General features: G+C 45.8%; 1 protein-coding gene across 6 annotated transcripts in view; it reads left to right on the top strand.

Moving 5' to 3' along the window:
- The window catches only part of SLC12A8 (solute carrier family 12 member 8), a 61,477-nt gene extending 43,074 nt beyond the window's left edge, over positions 1–18,403 (top strand). For 4 of the 6 annotated variants that reach the window (XM_064514678.1, XM_064514676.1, XM_064514675.1 and 1 more), the window contains 6 exons: positions 4,079–4,225; positions 8,086–8,779; positions 9,631–9,728; positions 11,857–11,974; positions 14,181–14,241; positions 16,910–18,403. In XM_064514678.1, coding sequence (XP_064370748.1) covers positions 4,079–4,225; positions 8,086–8,779; positions 9,631–9,728; positions 11,857–11,974; positions 14,181–14,241; positions 16,910–17,072 — 1,281 coding nt within the window. In that variant the 3' untranslated portion in view covers positions 17,073–18,403. The remainder of the gene's footprint in view (positions 1–4,078; positions 4,226–8,085; positions 8,780–9,630; positions 9,729–11,856; positions 11,975–14,180; positions 14,242–16,909) is intronic. The other 2 variants (XM_064514677.1, XM_064514679.1) reach the window with 2 other exon arrangements.
- The last annotated feature ends 4,920 nt before the right edge of the window (positions 18,404–23,323 follow it).

The following is a 23,323-nucleotide window of genomic DNA, read 5'->3' on the forward strand; positions in this document are numbered from 1 at the left end:
TGCTGAATCTTGGCATCATCATCCAGCAATAGCTTTAAGAGCTAAAATATGCTAATATGGTCTAATAATAAATGCTGTGTTTTATTCAGTGTATCCTGTTTCACTGGTGAAACCTTAGACCAAACTGAAATCTCTAAAGAACCACACTGCTTATCTTTACTGAGTCAAGCAAAGCTTACATTTTCATATCTTGTGTACTGTAATTGCAGTGTGAGCAATAGGATTATTAAACTCTGGACAGTCCACATTGGTGTATATATATGAAAGGAGGTTTGTCTTGCTATAGGCAATGAACCTTATCATTGCAAGCCTTTAAAAAGAGAGCAAAGGATTTTGGTGTGTGCCCCTGTCTTACTTTAAATGGAATATGGAAAAGATAATTTTCAGTTTTTCAGCATTATCCAAAATTCTGTGCTTACAATATTTTTGCTAAGGTGAAAAATTATCTCTATTGCAGGGAGAAAAGAACGAGTCTACCTTCTTTGAGCAATGTCTTTGTTGTGTAAATGTAACAGGCTTAGTGGGTGAAAAGTACAGGAACTAAAAGGTATCTTTAAATGAATCAGCTGAAGAGAAAGAGATTTTTTTAAGCTATGTTTTAACTTCAAAACGCTCTGAGAGGAAAAATGGAAAAACCTCCCAGAAAAAGAGCCTGAAGATATTAATAGTGCTAAATATTAAAAACAAGAAAGGCAAACTCAGTTTTCTTTTTCCCTGTACAGTACAAAAGAGTGGTGCAATCCATGCATTCATGTTGCTGCTTTGACTTCTTGTAAGGTTTTTTATATTTTAATGACTTTGTTTGGAAAGAGAGAGAGAAGCTCATTAGAAATCGAGCATGCGAACTCCCCATTTCTGTCAGTCACAGGTGAATGAGTGTTTGGCTCATTTTCTGCCTTACAAAACCTGCTTTCTTTTTTAAGCATACAAAATAAGACACAGTAATTTCACTTATAATAGGCTAGAAGTGCCAATTTCTAATGAAGTATTCGTACTCTGCGCGTCTAAAACCAACAACAAAACCTTTCATCAGCCTCAGTGAAAAGGACTCGTCCCCTCTAGTCCTGGCTGGAATGTCAAGTGCCACATTTAAATACAAGTGGTTCGGGCAACTAAAAAAATATACGAAGCCTGGCACAGCTGATTATCTTTCAAGTATTTCTCAAATAGGGCTGGTATTTTAGGAGAGGGGCCTTATAAGCTATGTTTATAAGACTCCCAGATCAAGCATCTATCCATTTGTCTAATGGAAATTGATACCTGCTAATTTCTTCCTCTCTGGTTTCATCTGTCCCACAAGATAAACCCACAAGACAAGAGGGGTTTCATGGGGAAAAGAAATGTGCATGCATTTGAATGGTAGGAGGCTTGTGCAGTTCTGAAACACGACATTAATTTTACGTGCCTTCTCGAAACAGCAAGCATTTTATAGCTGTTTACCCAATCTTGTTTTTGCTGCACGCTGACTTCACAAACAAGGAAAAGGCAGCTGTATCTTGAATCGTCTTTAGACATGTAAATTCTTGTAATTGCTGCTAATAAAGCGTACGCCGCCTGACTTCAACAGCCACAGAAACTAAACGGCCCCAGGAAGCTGCAGCATGCTCTTTCGGATCCTCTTTCCCATGGGAGGAAGGGTGGAAGCGGCGGACACGCAGGGCTGGGGAGACCTGCATGCGGTGCTGTCCTCTGCCACCGGCTGCTCCTGTGCACTGCCAGCAAGTCGCTCTACTGTAATTTGGGTGGGGTGGATCTGGACCAAAATTCTGGGTTTGGGATTTTTTTTTTTCTCCCACCTAGCCTTTGTTTTCCTCTATTACCTGTGCCTTGAGTTTCTTTACAGCTAGTTACCTGTGCCTTGAGTTTCTTTATGGCTAGCTTCCAGCTCTGGGACAGCGGCTGTTTGTTTGCAGGTCTTGGGTGGGTGAATCTGGGCCTTAGTCCCTTGGCTGCGTCTCCCCAGACCTGGACAAGGTGGTCCCAGCAGCACTCTGATGTCAAAGCTCGCTCACACGCAGTGTTTGTATCACGTGTTTTTTGGTAGCCGGCACAACCCACGATGCAGCTGCCTCGAGATCCTGCTTGGGTGTGCAGCAGATGACCCCGGGGACCTATCAAGGGGGGCCCAGTTCTCATTTCTGTTTGCTAGACATTCAGAGCACTTCCATGTCCCAAGGAGCAGACGAGTGACACTTTAAACTCTGTCTGCACTCAAGTTTTCCCCTCCAGTCTGCCCTAGCATGCTCTTCCCATAGCTGACCCCCAGGCATTTGTACAAGTGAGCAACGTATTGGGTTTTTCAACCAGTTCCTACGCTTTCTAATGAGCAAACTGGCTGTTCGTGTCTCCTCCAGAGTCAGTAGAAACAGGACAAGCTTCTGTTTGGGACAGCAGTTCCCACCACCTCTTTTTTGCCAGAAAATCACCCAGCAAAGCACTTAGGCTGCCCTGTCTCTGCTCCAGCAGCTTTGACCTAGTGCATCAAGTACATCATGGCCCAACTGCCTCATCCTCAGTAGCTGCCCAGGAAATCGTAAGCGTTTTTCTAAGACTGCCCTTCTTTTGGGAGCCGTGAGTGATGCAGAAGGAAGGGGCCGATGGGAGTAAGATTCCTGCAGCAGAGCCAAATACTAACCGAGCACCCCAGCGTGCCTGTTTCCTGCCATTTTGCCTAAAGCGAGGTTGGGGAGGCGGACAGAGTGTTTCGTTTCTCCAGCTGACATGGAAGATGGGAACAGCGGAGCAGCTGGGCATGCGAGGAGTCGGAGAAATGAAGCAGTGACGGCGCCAGCGAGTTAGGAAGTGGCAGTGATGTATTAAGTGGGAAAGATGGTGGCTGAAAAATGCAGGGTCAGGAGAACTGGAGAAAGTGGAAATCAATGAGACTCTTCACCGTGTTGGTGGTGCAGGGAGTCTGGAGGGTGGGTCTCACGTGGGTCTCCCTGCAAAACCAGCCAGCACCTGCTGCGACTCCCTTGCTTTCGGGGAGCAGGGCGTTGTGCAGCGCCCCGAGCATGCCAGCGCAGCTGCAGAAGGTGTCCAGTGAGCCTGGGAGGCAGCAGGACTTCGGTGGAGGTGGCCGAACAAAATAGCGAGTGGTTTGGTGAGCAGCATCGCTGAGGAAACCTGGCCCCCCCCTCGGCCTTTTCTGCACAAGTCCTCTGGAGTCTGATAGATGGCTGCGCTTTGAAAACAAGCCTTGTTTCCCTAAAAAAAATTCAGTGGAAAACCTGTTACTAGTAAAGCAAAAGAAAGGTCCTAATATCTCTTAGACTTCAGCTGGGTTTTGTCTGCAGAGTATCTGGGCGTCTCAGGTCATGCCTTGCTTTCAACAAGCTGTTGCAGCCCCACAAGGTTTCTCCACCGTGTTCAGAGAGCAGCTTTCCCTTCTCTTCTTTCCCACTGGAAAAACTGGCCATTTGCACTGGCAACTTGAACGGGTGCTAGCCAGAAACTGCCAATCCAACAGCCCTGCTAGTGCTGGGGCTTTAAAAATTTTCAAGTTTCATGTTCGCTTAAGGAAATTCTTTACTTGTTGAAGACAGGAAAATAAGGTCATTGTATTGTATCCTTTGGAGCGTGTTTTTTGAGATGTCATTTGTTGAAGTGGCGAGTTGGATTTGGTTTTACTGTGGATTTTCTTTCCTGATTGGTTTTCCCCTCTGGGACACAGGGGCTTGTCTTCCTGTTTTGGATGGCTGGATCTCTGGGTAGCTTTTCCTGTACGATGCTCTCTGTATATAAGTGCTCTCTCCTGAAATAAACTCACTTCCAGTTACTTAAGGGGAATCTAATAGCTGCTGCTTTGCTGCATTTGCTCCAAGTGACAAAGAATTTCTTGGATATGAGCTTGTCAAATGGCTCTGTCAGTACAGGATGTTCAGCATTAAATTACTTTTATGGGATAATTTTCCTGTATTAATTACTTGCACTTTATATCACACACCAGTTAAATTGGTGCTTTTCCATGGCTCACTCTGTTCCTTTTGTAATGTTATAAATATATGAATCTCTTAAAATGCATTTAAAACTGCTCAGGGGTCTGTAGTCAACTTTAAGTTGTATCTGCTTTTTCCAGGTGTCCTTGGTGGGTTTCTTGTTTTTGCTGGGGTTGTATATCTCATCCTTAGCCTCCTGCATGGGAGGGCTCTACGGAGCACCCAGGATCCTGCAGTGCATCGCCCAGGAGAACGTCATTCCTATGCTCGCCTTCCTTGGACGTGGGGTTAGTAATCCTTGTCCTAATAAGTGATCCTCGTTCACATGAGTTGTTCCACTGAGATCAGTCAAAATACAAATCAGTAAGGACTGTACACCTGGGCTAGACCTTCAAAACAAACTATTTTTTTACAGCTTTCTTTTTTTCTAGATAGGTAGAAAAGTATTCTTTCCCTCTAAATAACCTACAGCACCTAACTATCTGTACTGAGCAGCTGGGAAAAATCTTAAGATGTTTTGCTCCTTCAGAGCAGCTTATAAATAGAGAAAAATATTTACAATACTGGTATTTGTGAATGTTTCAATGTATTTAAATGTTTTATAAGTATACATATTGTCTAAACTTTATTTTACTTTATATTCCTCAAAGTAATTTTTTTAAAATTAAAGTAATAATAGTAATAGAAGCAGGAGCAGTAACAAAACCCCCCTCCCCCAGCTACTGAGAATATTTATCAGGCTATCCCAGAACGGGCTGTCCTCCACTTGGCAACCCTTGTCAAATTCTCACTGATTTAGCCAAAAGACTGCAAAGTTGATTTCTCCTCTTCTCTGATAGTTTTCGGTCTTTCCATAAGAGAAAGACAGAAACTCTCAACTCCATTGTGCTGGCAGAGCGCCACGAAGGGAAGTGCTCTAAAAAGAGGTGAGGAATTAAAGGCAGATCACCTTCCTCTTTGCTTCTCTCTGCCACCCTGACTATTGACTTGATTTGATTCATGGTGAGTTAATAAATTTAGTTTGTCCTTAACAATCTGTTCCACATCAGTTCTTCTTTTCAGTCTTTTAAAGTGTTGTCGTCAACACAATCCTAGCTAATATGAAGGGCACTATTGTTTTCTGTAGTGTTAAACCTAAGCCAGAGGCATCCTGAGATTGTACCATCTGTTCCCTATCTCACTAAGTCTTTCTAATACCTAAGATGCTTTCTGAGAACGCTGTTCATTTATCCTGCAGACATGTTTCTCGTTTCATCGTGAAAACGCGTGAAGTCCAAAACTGGTCCCCTTTTCTATTAATAAATAAGTGTAGCAAAAATAGAAATAGTTTCCATTTGAGCTGTGTGTTTATTAAAAAAAGCACATACAGTAAATGAAAATGCAGAATGGAAAATGTTCCTAGTCTTGTGCTGTTGTTGGTAAAACTGCGGCAGAGACCCTCCCCAGCCTTGTGTCTGCGATGCCTTTACACAGTCAATATTGTTTGTGGATACCATGCTGATGGCAAAACTCTTAATTGTGCCAACACATTTTAAAACATTTCCTGTTTATCCTTTCCAAGATCAAAGCTTGTTCTAAAGGAGCATTGCTGTGGTTTCAATTTTTCTTACTAAAATGTCCTTGGAGATGAGGACTATACAAGCAGCACCCATAAAACTCAGGAATTTCAGCACTTGCCTGCTGTAGTGGAAAATGTCTCTCCTTAGATTGCTGAAAGTCCAAGAATTTTATAAATGTAACTAATTTTTCTGGTATTAGCACCTTTCTCTCATTTGCTTGGTCCTGTTAAGTCAGATTGTCTATCCAGCAGCTGGATCAGGGTAGCACTCATTAGCCAATGCCATGTTCAACTGAGGCTTAAATCTTGTGGCAGGGCCTTCCTTCCTTCTGGGTAAAAGTCTAGCTTTAGCTGTTCCAAACAGTGGGTTTTCTATTGCTTTCCTTAAGGATGTTCCGCTTCCTAAAGGATTTGAGTCGTGATCCTGCAACTGTTGCTCGCTCCTGTTTTCAAAATGGCACGTGGGGACTCTTCTCTTTAACTGAGATTATGCTGACAAAATTTTTCCTCCTCCTAAATCTGTTGCCCCGTTCCCCCTCCTCTTAGCATTTTAAGCCATTCGTTTCCCTCTTTGATGCTTGCACCGTTCCGAGTTTTAGGTAAGTCTGTCACGTTCCCTTAGAGTTTACTGCCATCAGGGTGATGTTCTGGGCGTTAACGTATCTGATCTGAGTGGGAAGGAAAGGGTTTGTTTCTTCACCGGGGTAAATGAGAGTGTCCTGCTTTGGCTCATGAGACGCATGCTGCGTTGATGTGTGTGGAGCAGGGTAAGACGGGAGAGCTGGTGCCGTGACGTGGATCTGCACAGTAGACTGGGGGTAGGTCTCCAGTGACCAAAAACCAGGAGAGCCAGGCAGTGAGGTGGCACTTGGGAAGGTGGGGGTCCCGGGGACTCATGTTGCTTTCCTCTGCAGGCTGCACTCAGACGTTCCCCATCCTCCTCTCCCGGGGCTCTGTGGCTTTGTCTTTCCTGGCCATGGGTAGAGGAAGCTTGGCCACTGCTGGCATGGAGAGAAAAGGGAGGAGAAAGGGACCAAGGACCGAGTGTTGTGTATTTCTCACAGAGCAAGTTTCATGAGGGCAACGGCCTACTGGGTAGGGAGAAAGAGGACAGGATGATGCTAGAGAAGAAGGGAGGAGTTGGGAAGAGCATGATAAACTGTTGGGAAGGGAACTGTCCTGTCATCAACCTACTGGGTTGATGAGGGAACTGTCCTGAGATTTTTAAGAGGTTTGGTCAAAACAGTTCTTCACTGAGTGCCAGGATAGTTCCAGCTGATAGCGTGGTACTGCTCTTCACGGAGCAGTGGTAGGGTTGTGGCTTTTCTTTGGCTGGTTGGTTTTTTTGACTGCTAATTCTGAAGCCTGCCCTGTGCTGCAAAGACTTGCCCTTGTCAAGGCACTTTTGGTGGAGATGTTTGATTTCGAACCCAGTGTAGCTGCATGATGTTGATTCAACAGTCTGGACAGGGACCTGTTCTCAATCAGCTACCACAGGCAAACCTGGTCCCAAAGGGGGCTCGGCACAGTTTGTGATGAGCACTTAGCATCACAGTGATGTTTAAAAGGAGGCAAGGTCTGAGGTTTGGGATGCTTCGTATTTCATTTGTTATCCCTTATAAGAAATTTTCCAGCTAGGCCTTTAAGTGGCCTGCACGGGCATTTCAGATACAGAAACAGTCAGAGAGCGACTGGTCAAAGGAAGGGCGTATTAGACTTGGGATTAAAGTTCACGAGCTGATAGTTTGGTCTTTTCACCCCATGTCCTGCCAGCCTGACACATTTTGCTCTGTCTCTCTCTTTCTCGTCCTCTCCCTACCTTACCCCCCTCCCAAAGGAGAAGAATAAACAGTCTATCTTCTGGTTGTCTGCCTTTCCGACTGCAGCCTGGCATCATCTGTTGCTGTTCCTGACACGTGCCCTTCAGCATCCTTGGCTACTTAACCTTTCTGCAGCTTTCCTCCGGGTGTTGGGCAGATGCAGCTTTGGTGGAAGAAAGGAGAGAAATGCCAAACACAGAGTCCCAGAAGACCCTGGATTTAGCTCAGCCTCGTGCCAGGGCATGGTCATATGTGTCTAACGAAATAATGGCACTCCTTGATGCAGGCACTTCTTCCTTCACTTACCTGGCGGTAAAACCCTCTCCAACAGCATCATACGGGGGTAGACAGCAATGTGGAGACTTGTAGAGAAATTAGAAATGACAGTTAACTCTAATTACCATATTTTATTGCCAGAATACAGCCCAGGCTTCCCATAAGCCCCACAAATCACTCTGAAGGGTTATTGCTGCTTTAATGACATTGTTTTACCGTGGAGATGCGGAATGAGACTTAATGAATTTTCCAAAGGCAAACACTGAGTAAGTGTCAGAGGTGAGGTGGGAGCTCAGCAGTCCGTTGGTTAATTTACTAGGCCAACGAGCCTCTGGTGATGTGTGTGTTTGTGAGTATTTCATGGCTAAGTGGGTGCCTGCAGGCTGCCCAGGTAACCACCCGTCACAGCTGAGGGAGAGGGGCATCCTCACGGCAGGGCTGATGGGTATGTGAATATCAATTTCAATGTAAGTTTGTTTTATTTATGAACTAGAAAGGACCAAACAAGACTCCAGTGGCTGCGATTTGCTTAACCAGTCTCATCACGATGGCTTTTGTCTTCATTGGACAAGTGAATGTTCTTGCTCCTATAGTCACCATCAACTTCATGTTGACATATATTGCTGTAGACTATTCCTATTTCTCCATCTCCTTGAGCTACAACATTCAGCAAAAGCCTGAAAAGATGCACATGGAAAATTCGAGGCCTGCCCACCCTTCCCAGCCTTTAATTTTGAACAAGTCTTCCGCTTATAGATCAGATGGAATAATTCAGAGCAGATCAAATGGCACCTTGCTGGAGTTCACAAGAGACATGGACCAGCTTTTTAAACCATTTCGTAATGAGCCTGGTACTTGTGAAAGAAAAGAGGCAGCCGAGAATTTAACCCAGAAGGTCAAACAGAAGAAGATAAAGAAGCCAGCCAAACAAACCTTACAAGACAGCTTCCTCTTGGATCTCGAGCACAGCACTCACCCAGCTCATTACAGCTGCGGTGAAACGTTGCAGCCCGGCAGAGAAGGTGTGCAGCGCCCCGCTGAGCGGAGCCGCCCGCGTGAAAGGAGTCTGCGTTCACGGCCCACGGCGGGCTCCGAGCTGAAATGGGACCCGGAGCTATCGGAGCAAGGCGAGCGGGGCGAGCGGCTCCGTGATGAGACCCAGGTTGTCCCTGGCCAGAGGGTGGAAGGTAAAGGCTACGAGAGGGACATCTCTGCTTTCATGTGGGAATGCTTTATCACCTCTGTCCTCCTGGTGCTTTTCCAGAGGCAGGCGAGAAACTAGCTTTATATGGGGCTGTCATTCATGATTCATAGCAATAATATCTTTTATTACAGGTAAGGGGAGAGTTCATCGTAACGAATCGCAGGAGAAGTACCAATGTAATTTGCCTATGGGAGATTAATTACAGGAAAGCAGGCAGGACTATATTTAGTCTAGGGTTTTACTGTATACTCATTATTCTACCAATGCATTCTTAATGCCGTACATTAAAAAGATTTTGGGTATATCTAGGGGTTTATTTCATCTTGATGCAGGGTAGGAGGGATGGTGCCGTGTGAGTTTAAAACTCTGGCTGTCAAAATGAAATGATCCCCATGCTGCAAATGGAGTCTGTTATTCATCATCCACAGCCAAGAGTCTGAATTTGGTTTTTAGCTGATATGAGTATTTAATACTGCTTATTTATGTGGAGCTTGTAGTCTCAGATCTTTACTGTTTTATCAACATTAGTCAGCTTCACAAACCCTTCTGAGGGAGAAAAGCATTGTTTCTCTGCTTCCACGAATACAGAAACTGAGGCCCAGGTAGGCAGTGATTTACACGTGGTCTTAGAGTGGACTGAGAGCCAGAGCTGGAAATGCCTTTTCCCTGGCACTTCCTTACTGCCTTCCTTTTGGAAGTTTTGGTTAAACTTTGGGATACCCAGTTGTCAGCTAGAATTTCTTTTGCTTTTCTGTAGCTGGGTAATGTAAAAAAGGAGGAAAAAAAAACCACTTTGGCTCCTTTTTAACATCTCTGCTTTTTTTTTTTAAATAGATTTATCTGTAAAGCAACAATATCCAGAACTGGGAATTCAGCAAATACCAGTATCCTTCTACTCCAGATTCTGCAATCACTGGGTTTCCTTTGCTGGTGTAAGTACTTTTATTTTGAGCACTACTTTGTGGTTGTAAAAAATGGAAGGAAACTCACCACTTAGTGCAGTGTAAATACACTCCAGTGCTTAAAAATAGCTTTTGTTTCTAGTATTGCAGGTCACCTGAACTAAGTACTTAAAGTACTGTACATCCATCAGTTCAAAAAAGTCCTGAACAATGCCCTGATCAAACAGCCTGGGTGCAAAATTCCACATCTTGAGGAAGAAAAGTTCCTCCAGAATATTAAAGGTTATTTATTGTTTAAAATAAATAGCATCTGCCTGAAGCCACTGAGGAGTTTAAGACATTTAAATTCATCTTGGGAAGATGGATTAACGGGCAGATGACAGAAAAGGGGTCAGTTATGCATAATGAATGAACCATATGGCTTTGCTGCATGGATAAGGATTTCATAGCTGTGTGTAAAATATAATAAACACCCTGAACAACACTCTGAACCCTATTAACTTAATCCTCAGATAGAATTTGACACCTACTTTTCAAATCATGCTGCTCAAGCTGCTCGTTGCTGTTGCTGCCAGCAACCAACTACTGGAGAAATGTCCTGCTTGATTGCAGAGTAGTGGGTGGGATGAATATCAGGAGTTTCTTATCTAGTGATGACGTTTTTAAGAGGTTGCATGCCAATGCTGGTCTTTGGGCTCAGTAACTAACATGACTCCCAAATGTCATCACAGAGTTCAGAGTGGTCAGCTCTGTACGCCACAGGGGAATTTCTGTGAAGAGATGACTGACATGTTCATTAAAGCAGATTTAGTTTCCTGTCAATATTCAGACTGGGGAGGAGAGTGCAACAGAGTTGAGAAGGGATCAGCAATCCAGAAGGAACCATAGAAGCAAAAATCAGATACATTTATTCATCCTGGCTCCTTTCCACTCTGCCCTCACTATTTGAGCTTCATCAGTTGTGGCAGTTTTGACTCATTTAGCTCTTTCCTTCCATGCTGTCCATTTGCAAATGGGCAGCTCGTTATGCTGCTAATGGGAAGCTGTTCCTAATTTGGTCCGTGAAGATGATACTTATGGCCCCATGCATATGCCCCTTGAAAGTCAATTTTAATTGAGTCAGACCCACCTTGTGAGCTGCTGAGCATCCAGATGTGCCTTCATGCTCCCAAACTAAGACCAGCGTGGCTACTGCAGCTTGGAGCTCCCCATGGCCTAACTGAGCCCACCACACACCGCAACCTGCACTGGTTTAGAGCAGCCCGAGCAGAGACCTGAGGCCAGAGCCACGCTGCCTCTGGGGCTCTAGGTAGCTTACTGAAAGCTATCTCCATGCTGCTGAAGATGATGGTGTAAATTCATGCTGTCTCTCTTTCACAAGTGAGACCAAACAAGGCTCCTTATAATGCACGAGGCTCAGTACCAAGAAGCTTCAGCCGCACCATACCCAGTTCTTTTCTGATACTCGATGGAAATGCTCTGTGTGGCCAAAAGCCACACACCGTGGAGTGTTTTCCAGGCAGGAGATGACGTGGTTCCCCAGGGCTCCGGCAGCACCAGAAACTGAACTGGGATCATCCACCCGAGCGGCATCGTTCCTCCCGCGGGTGGGATCCGATAGTGCAGCAGGTCTGGTGCAAGGACAGCATCGCTTCTATATCCCTGACTTGGGGCTTTGTTAGGAGGGAGTCACCTAAAAGGAATTTGTTGTTATGATAATGCAGAGCGGCTGCATCCCAGGTCAATGACTGTGCAGATCTGCTACACAGTGCTCCAGAGAAGGCCCTGAGAAGGATGGTGGTGCAGAGATACCATCCAAACACTGGTTTTGGCATTTCTGGCCAAAAAAAAAAAAAAAAAAAAGGCAGTTACTGATGCTCTCATAATGTGAAAAGTCCCAGTGCTGCCCCAGTTATTAAAGAGATTTTGTGTGAACCTGTGTTCACCTTGCAAGGTTCAAGAATAAATTGCCGAGCCTACGTGAGGCTGTGTTTGAATGTGAATATTCCTTCACCGTCCATTGAACTGCCGGCTGTCCCACAAGAGCAGAGCAAAAGCGGAACGTGGCCTCTGGATTTTGCAGAAAAAAAGATTGTTAGTGCAGCAGCTTACTATCTCATGTACTCTGGAGTAACCCTAAAACTTGTATTTTTAACAGGCAATTGTGTCTCTTGTAATAATGTTTGTCATTCAGTGGATCTACACTCTTGTTAGCCTCGGTGCGGCCGTTATACTGTATTTTTACATTGGCCAAGTGAGTCCAGGACTTCCCCTTGGTGAGTTTTTTTTTTTTCCCTGCACTATTAAATCTGCTTAAAAATTCATTAAGCTTTAATTTAAGTTAATGAGGAAATGAGATTCTTGTGTTTAATATGCAGGTGACACACATCAAATGATAGGGTTTGTTTCCTTGCTCAGTTTATATCTGACTCTTTAATTTTATATTTGATTCTTCCTATAACTAGTATTAGTTTGATAGGTTTAACAGTGTTTATTGTTTCACTGTATTGTACTATAAAATGCAAAACAAGGTACTGATACTAAGAATTAATAGGGATGACAGATCATAAATGTATCACAGCAATGAGAAAAATCTCTTGTAAATACATTTTAATAAACTTAATTAATCAATCTAAACCCACCTGAGAAAACTTTAATGAAAGTGGGAATTATGATGAGTATCTCATTAAATCTCAGCATTCATAATTGCGAAACAAGAGAGCCTTTTGATTCCAGAAATAAACAGATTGAATATGTTAGGAACATAATCTGGGAAAATACTCTTAGGCAAAGGGCATTAAAAAGGTCTGTGCATGTGATCGGCTTAAATAAGTTCAAAATTAAATAGCAAAGCACATTCAGAAAGCAGCTCATTAGAGTGTGCAGCTCCTTGGCAGAGGTGCAGAAGTGGTTTGGGCTGGTGTATGGCTCTGAAGGGAACGGGTGGTGCGTACACAGTGTCGGTATACACACGTGCATATACATACATAGGTACCTACATGCATACGTGCAATTTTATGTCCTGCACCCAAGAAAACCTAGGTGAGAAAAGTCAAAGGAACCTGAGCTCACACATTGTTTAAACAAGTTAGAAAAAGCCACCTGTGTTTATTTAAATGAAGGACTATCAGACACTAGGTTATTAGACACTAAATTTCAGAAACCCAAACTGTGAGAGACTGAAAAATAGTTGTCGTTCAGGAACCATCAGTATAGTACTCGCCACTGTCTCTCTCTCAACTACAGCTGATTTCTGTTTGTATGTGATGGTGGAATAGAGCTGAGATTGCGGATGGTACTTTCTGCTTCTTTCTACTTGCCATTTTGTATCTGTGGAAGTATTATATGCAAGTTTTATTTTAACAACTTTTTTGACAGTCCCATAGATTAAAGAAAAACTAATAATGTTTTCAGGCTTTTGCATTTTCTTTGCCTCTATGTATTCACTATCTTATATCTCTGCAATCTGCTTTTAAAGTATCTACCAAAAATGGCCTTACAAAGAAATTCTCAGGGAGTGTGTTAGAGGATACTGGAAGGTGATCTGAAAAATGGCTGCAAATGAAGGCATTTTTTTTCTTGTCTTTTCTTGCATGTGCAGTTCCATGCATACAGTAAAGCAATGCGGGGCAAACAAAAGGTCAGAAAGGAACATTCAAAGCTCACCCTGAGTTTCATTTGGTTGTGAGTGAAAGTCATTTTGTGGCTGCACTGGATCAAACAATCCATGAATTTGTTCTCCCAAAGACAGAATGACCCTTTAGAAAGGTTGAGAGATACTGACTTGAGAGACGCTCTGGATGGACAACGAGCTGAGGACCTTAGGAGTGCTGGCTCTGCTGCAGAAATGCTCCGGGACCTTTGACAAGTCCCTTCACCCCTCTCTTTCTCCCCAACAGCTTAAGCCAAATTAAGCAGGCGCTGCTGTGTCTCCATCTCCTTCCACATACTGCTGCTGCTACCTTTGCCACCAGCTCTGGCACCTTTCTGGCCCTGCAGTGAGCCAGTTCAGAAAAATAACTCTACCAAAGAAATCAGAAAAATTTTGTGTTGCTATAATAAGCTAAACCAGTTTCCCCTGAGGTCAGACAAGAGCTGCTGCTGGCAGAGGGAACGGTGAGACTACAGCTACCCTAGGTCAGGTCTGCTGAACAGCTCCATCAATCTCCTCCTCTCTAAAGTGGGAATGATCTGTGCAGTCTAGTGAGGAAAAGGTGCTGCAACTGTTGCCTGCTTTGGTCACTGTTTTACTGGTTTTTTAATAAGTTGTCAGTCTGTTTTCCATGGGTACTTCCTTAACAATCTTTTAAAAACCTCAGTGTGTGGGAATACTTCAGAAATATTCTCACAATTGCAGAATTTTTGTGTACTGAAGGCTAATAACAAACATGCTGGTTTGAGATTTCATGCAAAACTTCAATGGCATAAGGGTATTATGAGAGAATTAGCAGCCTACTGACTTTTTCTGTCTTTTCTCTGCAGGAGCAGCAGCTAATTTCAGTTTCTTCAGCTGGATTAAGCTGGTGTTGGTCACCTCATGCAGGTCAGTACCAGTCACTTGGCAGCAATTGAGGCAGTGTTCATTGTTCCTGTGACCCACTAATGTCACAGGAAGGTTGGGGAAAGCTGACTTGTTTATTACCTTAAACAATCCATCTGCCACTTCTCGGGTACTCAAAGTTATTCTTATTTAAAGACAGAAATAACTGTTTACTCCTGTTAGCCCTCTGTGTGGTGAATCATGGCAGGGAGAGGGAGCTGGAGCCTCTCCTGCCGTGTTCGTTGGTACTTTGGCTGCTCTCCGTGTCCCAGTGGTTGAAGCTTTATCTTACTGTCCGAAGCTTGCCAGCCTGGTGGTAAATGAGGAATGGGAGACTCCATCTCTTCCACATACCCTCCATTGAAAGCAAATTACTGTGGGAGTGGTGGAATAGGCATGCATGCACCAGCTGTGCTCTAGTTTTGAGAGAAAATTTGGGGGAGCCAGCAAGAGCTATGCGGACAAATTCAATAAACAAAGTGTTCAGTGAAAGGCTCATTCAGTATTGAGTTTGTATAGGATTGTATTAGCAAGTGGCTTGGACTTTTCCTTCCCAGAATACCTTAGGGGTTTGGTTTTGTTAGGGTATGAATTGGCTTTGTTAATTCATTTTGCTCCCATTAATAATTAATTCCGTCGTGTTTGGGTTTCCCAGAAGGGGTAGGGGCCATTCTGCCCCTGTACATTGCAGTGGGGTTTGAGGTTCCCAGCCTGGTTGGTCGCTTTTCCGCTTGCGATGGGGGAACGCCACAGCGAAGACCGCAGAACGTGGGCTGCCGTGCGTTACGTGTGCGGATTTGGTGGCTCCTTTTCACAAAAGGAGGCTCCAGCTGCTGCAGCCCATTGGTATGTGCCTGTGCCTGCACTGACGCCTGCCTCTGCCCACAGTCCCTGTAACACGGCCACGTGCCTTTGGAAGCAGAGGTGGGTCTAGCAGAGATGGTGAGACCTCTCTGAAGTCCCCGCCGCAGGTCCAGGGCGCAGCACAGCTCAGGTCTCCTGCAGCACTCTCCGTGGTGGTCTCTGCCGGACCAGCTGGATTTCCCTGTGCGTAGGGTGTCCTGTCCTGACGAGCCACCAGCGCTGCAGGCCTGCCGGGCCATGGGCAGCTCTGTTCACGTAGCTACGGCAGTAAAGTTGCATCCTTGTCTAAGCGTTACCAGGATGAGAGCTCAAGTCAGAAGGACCACGCAGAAAAGGAGGGAGGCGGCGTAGAGGGGGTGCCTTATGCTTTGCATGCGTCTCTTTTGGAGATGTACCCTCCCCGCCTTTTCCTTCTCACGGTGCCTGCTGGGATCACATGCGAGCCAAAGGCAGGGTGAGGAGCTGAGGCGGAGAGCAGGGTGCCCTGGGCCCTGCGGGAAGCGCTGCCAGCATTGCTCGCTGCACGGTGAGTCAGCCTGGCTGCTTCGTACCTGACGCGTTCATCCGGCCGCTTCCACCGCAGCGCGCAGGCAGATTCATTACTTGCAACTTCAGCTGGCTGCGAGTCCGATGATGGAGCAGAGTTTTCCCCTCGGCCGTCCCTCTGCACCTTGCAGGCCGCCCGCGAGGCAAGGCTTCGCGGAGAGCTGCTGCCCGCGGCCAGGAACGTGCAAGGAGAAGCAAACGCCACCAGCGAGGCAGCCCTGCTTCCCGTGGCGTGTTCACGCACTGGTGCAGTCCTCAGCGCCTGTGATCAGGGCGACTGATTCGTAAAGGCTCTGCCAAGGAGGATCGAGCGCGGAGCTGGCGACAGTCCAGGACAGAGGCTGAGCTTATTTATCTCTTGTCAAAGAGTGACGTCTCTCCAAGGTAGACGGCTAGCTTGGTAGCCTTATCCTAACGCCAGGGTTGCTGCTCACGCAGGCGCAAAGGCAATTTCAGCCCTGCTTGGGGGTTGCATGGGGTTTTTTTGAAGCCCACCGTTGCTGTGCTGCAAGTGTGGGAGTAACTTGCAGACTTTCCCCAAGATCTGTTCTCTTGAAATCCCAGCAAGACATTTGAATGAACTGGAGGTAAAGGAGAAGTCTTGTTAGCATGCAGGAGAGCTGGGAGGCAATGAAGGGTCCTCGACACCTCTGACGCTCTCCGAGTGCTCAGAGAGGTCTGCGTCAGTGCTATAAGCTCTGGCGGTTTTGATTTGCAGGTGTGCAACAGGGCGCTCTTAAAATTGGCCCCGGAATGGAAAGATTGCAGGAAAATCTCAATTCGCATTTAAATAAGGAAGATGAAGTTTCCAGCCTACATGGTTGCAAAATAAATACATAAATAAACTGAAATGTACACCAGAGCTTAGGAAACTATAAGAAGGATATTTATCATTAGCAATGGCTCATGCTCCTTCTCTCCCTGCGCGGTGTGGAAAACGTTTGGCATAGCCAGTGTTTTATTTGTTCTCACCATAAAGTGCAACTGTGCTTGAAACATGGAACAGTTCCAAAGAGGAAGCATATTCGTAAGAAAATGTATATTTGCCAGTGTCTGGTTGGGCGGGAGAGGGATATATTTTTTGTGCACCTTCTAAGAAAAATGTTTTCTGATTAACTCTGTGCCTCCCAAGGGCACTGAGGACAATTTTGCCTATTTTCACCGTGCTCCTGGCCGGGCTTCGTTTGCCAGGTTCAAAGCGTGACTGCTGATGGGTGGCAAACAACGGGTGACGCAAGCTCCTGCGCTCTTCTGTTTGCAGGAGAAGGCCGTGTCCTGAGGAGCACATCGTGGTGACACCGTCCTTTGCAACAGTTGGCATGGAGACCACGCAGCTCACCGAGGAGAACGCGGACTTCGCCGCCCGCGGCCGCTATCACCGTTCCTCCGTTATCAGCAGAGCGGAGTTTGTGAATCAGTTTTAGTAAAGGAGGAGGCGGGGGGGGGGGGAAGAAAATCAAGCTGTCACTTCAAAAAGCATTTCTAAATGCTAATCACTGCCACAGTGCCTTGGAAAATACCTGAATATGTGGAAAGGGCGTGAATGGTTATTTATGTTTTCAAGGCTCGTTTGTGGATTTCTGTTTAGCTTGTTTGTTTATGCAGACTGCAACATTTCCAGGTTTCAAGTCTTACCCAAAAGAAGAAAAAAAAAAAAGGCAAATGAAAGGGCCAGTCCAGTGGAGTGATGAGTTATTGAGGACACTCTAATCCTTTTAAAGAATTCAATTATAAGCGCTATTGAGCTCTAAATTCTGTCGCTGCTATAAAAGCTTACAACACCCAATTTCAAATGTCCTCTGGGCGAACACGGCGGCAACGTGCTCCGCGTCGCAGAGCGGCGGCCACGGCGGCAGTGCTGCTGGTCCTGGGCTCCGCCGTGCCGCCGATGGATGTGACCTTCTGGGGCAAGTCACTTCTCTCTCGGTGCGAATTTGCCTGCTCGTAATACAGTCATTTTCTACCTCAGCATTTCACTTACCAAGGTCTTGGAAAGTACTTTAAGGCATTGGACAAAAGGCTGCAATCAGTGGCAAGTGCAAGAGTTACGAAATATAGTCGCAGCTGGAACCAAACCTGTCCATTTAAATGCAGTAATGCAGCATAATGAGCTGCTCTGTACTGTGAAGTGATATCTTAGGAGCTTTTCATAGCCAATTCCCACATCCCTTCCGCTATGAGAGCTGGGAACTGCAAACATAACTGTTTCTAAATAGAGCATCTCTCGGCTAAAAGGACAGATGATTCAGAAGTGGTCAACAGAATACGTTGAGCCTCATCTTGGCTAATTCTGCTTAAAGCCCATCCTGTGCTGAGCTCCCGCAGGGAGCTGTTTCCCCGCCGAGATGACCTGCAGCACGTGAGCTTGAGCCTGGGGCACTGCTGGGTTTCTCATCTCGGACCAAGGGATGGGGGTGAGGCCTCGGGTGGACTGGTCATGTCGGGGTCACTTCTGCTCGCTCGGGGAAAATCGCCTCTGTCCACGTTGTCGGGCTGGCCGGGAGCCAGCCACGCTGGGCACCCGCATGGGTGGGAGCGAAGGAGCAGGGTTCAGGGCACATGGTAAGCTGGTGTTGAGCCCCAGCACCACAAATCTGTTCTGACACTTTTTACATACATACATAGACAAATATATGTGTATACATATAAAAGAAGGAGGGAATCACTGCCTTTTGTTTCCTTTAATCCCTGATCATTTTGGCCTTTACATTATTCCTTCCTTGTTATGTGAAATAAAAGCCTGAGAAACCAGAAACTCCTCTGCGTGCTTGCTGTAGGACAGCTCTTCGGATGCCTTTGAATTTGGTGGCCGTTCAGCGTCCCGGTGGTCGATGCCCTTGGCTTTTTCTGACCGTGATGGGTCACGTCTCACGGTTTGGCCTGCTTCAGGTTTGGTTCTCTTAGTTCTCTTAGAGGGAAGCAAATGATCTTTCCTGCTGAAATGGAGATGAGAGCAATCCAGGTGCACTGTGGAAAGCATATTCATTTTTCTAGGCTTCAGGTTTTTTACTTATAAATATTTTTAACCTTGTCTTAAGCATTTATCCTGATAGACAGAAGAGGGAAGTTGTAATGTTCATGTGGCCAACCTCTGAGTCACCTCAAGGTGTTCTGGGTTAGGATTGCTCCTTTCAGGAGCGTTTCCTTTTGTATATGTCTGCAGTTTGGATCTGTTGTTTGGATGTGGCTCTGCGCTAAAGCTTCCCCAGGGCTCCCTGCGACTGACCCAGTGGAGCCACGTGCACTCAGGTGGAGGTACCTTGCTGTGCTCGTAACATCGGGGCGGATCCTGCACTGCTGAATTCAGAGAATAAGTAAATAACAGAGGCATAGTATTGGCTTGTGGATGTCTGTGCTGGTGCATGATGAATAAAATTATGAGCACATACAGGTTCCTCTGTGAAGACCGATCTGAGAAATTGTGCTGGTACTTTGCTGTTATCAATTCAAAGCATGGCAAGATCCCCTGATGAGGGTCAATTTTTATTACTAGCTATTAAGATCAAATTAACTTGTCTGTGACCTTTGCAATTAATGCAATTGGTCAAGCTGCAAACTTCTTGGTGCTGATCTGACTCTCTGACGAGCTGCATCATGATGTATTGTTGCCTTTTGATACACAACGGTAATGACGCTACTGCAAAATTTTGTATTGCTTAAACCGCTGTTGCATCTAAATACTGTGTAGCGTATTCCCTCCTGAGGTATGGACTTGCCCAGCCCAGCATTTCTCTGTAACAAAGAGCTTAAACAAAAGAAAACCCCCGAGCTCAGCATGCCGTGATTAATCGGTAGAAATTCCTGGGTTAACTTTTTCTTTGTTAGGTCCTAAACAATTCACTTCCCTTCTCGAAACAAGGCAGGAATCCCTCCCGTGGGGAGGACGGGGAGCAGCCCTTGACCACCAGCATCTCACGAGGGCAGCTGAGCTCATCAAAGCCAGGTGACTCATTGGGGACCATCTGCATGCCTGGCACAACGCTTCATTCTCTTCTCTGCCAAAACTGGGATGTGATGGGCCGGAAATACAAACACATTTTCCCTTTTGCTAGTAGTATTTTGGCTAATAGCAGTTTGAAGGGGGCCTGCTCGCTTTGGCCAACTACGTCTGCAGCTGCTGTCCCCGTCCCGTGCTACAGCCATTCCCGCTGCCCCCTTTAGCGACCCATTGCATCTGAACGTCCTCTGCAGCAGTTGCCGTTTCGTTAGCCTGCTGGCAGGCCCTTAAGCGTGCTTTACTGGGCTGCAGGAGGAAGCCACCCCGCTGTGCGAAGGCCCGGTTAGCGGCTGTGGGGAGGGCTTGGAGGTTGGGCTCGGTGGTGCGCTGGGTTTTGCTGGGTCTGTAGGGGGGTGGGTTGTGCCTCGATGTTACTGGGAAAAGGCAGTGGAAGGACTGGTATCTGCATAGGGTGGCAACAGTTGCTACCAAGGCCTGGCAGGGAAAGAGATGATAAATGCGCCGCAGGACAGAGTAGGATCTGTTGTTAACGTGTCCTTTTGAATTAGCCCGTGTAGCTTGTGTGTGGGCACCAGGCTGTTGGAGTGCAACGAGATGCCCAGCCGTGTCCCATGGGAGCACTGGGGACAGCGGACCATGGTGGCAGTGAAACAGCAGAAGGCTGCCTTGGTTGCTGGTGTAGTGACCCAAGGGAGATCTGCTGTTGCTCCTCAAAGCATCAATATCCAAATCTGATCATTGCGTTTGTGCCCGGAGAAGGGCATTTGGTTGCTTCTGAGCAGAGTTCCCAATAACCGGCATGCTTCGGAGAGAATAATTCAGTGGTGGTTGGGTCAGCGCTGCCAGGTCCAGGCTCTCCGCTTGGGGAGGTCCTGAGGAAGCCAGAGAGGTACCTGCAGGAGATGTGGCCCCACCGACGCTGAGCTCTGGAGGGTGTGCGAACACAGCCATTGCTCCTGCCTACTGCTCTGCCCATGCAGAGCACTTTATGCCTGGGGTTTCTCATCTTTTGGGCTCAACGTGCTGCTCTCGGAGAAACTTTCCCCAAAGTTTCCACCTCCTCCGTTGGAATAAGCAGCACAGCAGATACTAGATCCCTTCACCATGCCATAAGTATCAGCACTTGGTGTTTTCCTCCCATCATGTTTGCAAGAGAGGAGTGTACAGCATAGGATTAGTTTCCTGGCTGCCATTGCAGGTTCTAAGCAGAGCAACTTTGCTATTTTGTACTCAAAAAGGGATGTGTTGATCTCCCTTGGCGTGTTTGCTTTTGACGTAATCAGCAGTAATGGTTGAGGGAAGCCTTGCTGTAGAAGCTACTGTCTCTGAAGCGATAGGGACAAATGGTGTCAGGGACACCGGTGAAAGCATCCGCTCTTTTCTACCAATAATTCTGTTTCCACTCGTTCCAGTATAAATCAAGAGCACACCATATAGTGAGGTTGTGCTTTTGAAAAACCAGTGTCAGCAGAAAATCAAGGCTGCGTTTTCTTTTCCCTTGGCCACTGGCTTAGTGCTGATAAGGCCAAATGGTTGTGGTGGTTTGGGGTATCCCAACCACGTGATCAGAGCAGCCTTTTTTGAGATCTGTAGATGGTTTCCCATCCAGTGACCTGACAGACTTGGTAACTTTCGAGACTAAAGGAGTTGAGGCCATGCTGGTATGCAGGCGTTTACATAACAAAGAAGCTTTTCTAAGGAAAAGGAAGTATTATAAAGAAAAGTATTGCAGGAGAAGACCAGGCTGAATTGTCAAAAACAGCAGCAGGACTTGTTCTCAGTGGTAAAAACCCTTCGTTTTCATGTGCATCAAATTAGATAAGAGGCACGCTCTTCTCACATACTGAACAGTGCTATAAATCAATGAAATAAAAGTCTGTAGCTTTTGTAATACTCTTTAAAAAATGTGCGAAATCAGGGGTGGGAGTTTATCAGCTTAACGTTTTATGGGTGAAAGGAAGGAAAGTGGGTGGGAATTCCCACCGTGGGTGGGAATGTGTTACTTTTTCCCATCCTGGAGCCAAACTGTGACTCTGGATCCTGCGGATTTCATGAAGGTTCGGTTTCCCTGAAGGTCTGTTTGGGACCCAGCTCTGAGCGTTATCTGTCCAGTACAAATTGCAGTTTGGTTAATACCATTATGAAAAGGGCCTCCTATCTTTTAAGCCATGTAAGTTTTGTTATCATCTAGAATTATCTTCCTTTGAGGGTGTTTTTTTTTTCTTTTTCTGAGAAATGAGAATGTTTTGTAGTGGGTCAGGGTGTGAAAGCATTTGTTTTTGAGAGATATGTGAACATGACAGTTCTGTTCTGTTTTTTGAAGACCCCCAACTGTAAATTGGTGGATCTAGTTCTGGCAGCTTCTTTTGTAGCAGATAAAAGCACAGAAGGTAGTGAAGTTTAGATATGTTATTACTTGTGCTGCAGTAGCGCCTGGAAGCTTATGCTGAGTTTGTGTTCCTGCAAGACTGGCAAGTGTCTCGAACTCAAAATCTTCTGCCCCAGAAAAACTTGCAGTATGAATAGTCAGGACTGAAAAGGGGCAGAAGAGAAGTGAAGTTTTGCTGAGATACTGGGATTAAGAGCTTCTTAGTTGGTATAAATTGAGATCATCACACTGGATTAGGGTGTGTGTCATATTAGGAGTCTGCGCTGGGAGAACCAAGTTCCTTGAATCTGTAGCTTAATTCGAACCCGTCGTTTTTCTCCCCTCTTGCCCATCGCTTAGTTAGCTTTGAGTTGCCTTGGATGTACTTTGCTGTGTACAGGGGCCAAAAAGTCACACATCTATGTGCACATCAGGTAATCGTGATGCGTAGAGCTGGAGGAAGAAGCAAGGAACCGTGACAAAGCACGTGAAAGAATTGATTCTGTAAATCCTACTGCTTAATTTAGTAACTGGGACAGTCTGTGGCCAGAGAGACAGTATGTTTCACCAATGTTCTTCTGGGTCAGACAGACAGCATTTTTTTAAATGGCATCATAATTTATACCTGCAAGGTTAGAAGAGGAGACTTGCTGAATCACAGTAGTCAAACTAGGATTATCATTTAAATTAGTGGGAAACTAAGGTTACCTGAATTATTGGGTTTGCCCGATGAATTCTAGAAAGACCAATTACTGGGATAAAAGAGGGAAAATTAAAGGAGTATAGACAATCTATAAATTTGGAAACTCCATATAAAACAGGTATGTAATGGATTTGCTTAGGTTCCTGACATAACAAGGGCATATTGATGTTCCCAGATGTGGCGCAACGGCATTGAGACCTGGGTCAAGGCGGGATCTCAGTGGCAAGAGCCTTAAAGACACCAGTGCTTTTATGGAGGAGAGACTCTAGCAGCAAGCTGCTGAAATATATAGCTTTACAGCTAAACCACACAATAGATCCTGCTTCTGTTCCTACCTTCTGATGCCTCTCATGACTTTTTTTCATGTTATTTTTATGTACCAAAGCATCTGGGTTGCCCGGGACTGAACATGGGGCGTTTCTAAAGAATAGTCATTCCTTAAGATAGATATTTTTGCTACTCTATGTAAATGCCTGCAGGTCTGACGAAGCACGAGCCAGGGGCAGCCCTGGTTTTGCTGAGCGGCTGATGGAAACCGGGAGCAGCCCAGGGCCTTGGCGGCAGGATCTGGCCCCCGGGAGCCGTGCGAGATTCGGGCGCCGGCGGAAGGAGCTTGGTGCCATGCGGCCGGCTGTGGAGTCACTTT

This window comes from Dromaius novaehollandiae, chromosome 7, assembly GCF_036370855.1.
Source record: "Dromaius novaehollandiae isolate bDroNov1 chromosome 7, bDroNov1.hap1, whole genome shotgun sequence".
Taxonomy (NCBI): domain Eukaryota; kingdom Metazoa; phylum Chordata; class Aves; order Casuariiformes; family Dromaiidae; genus Dromaius; species Dromaius novaehollandiae.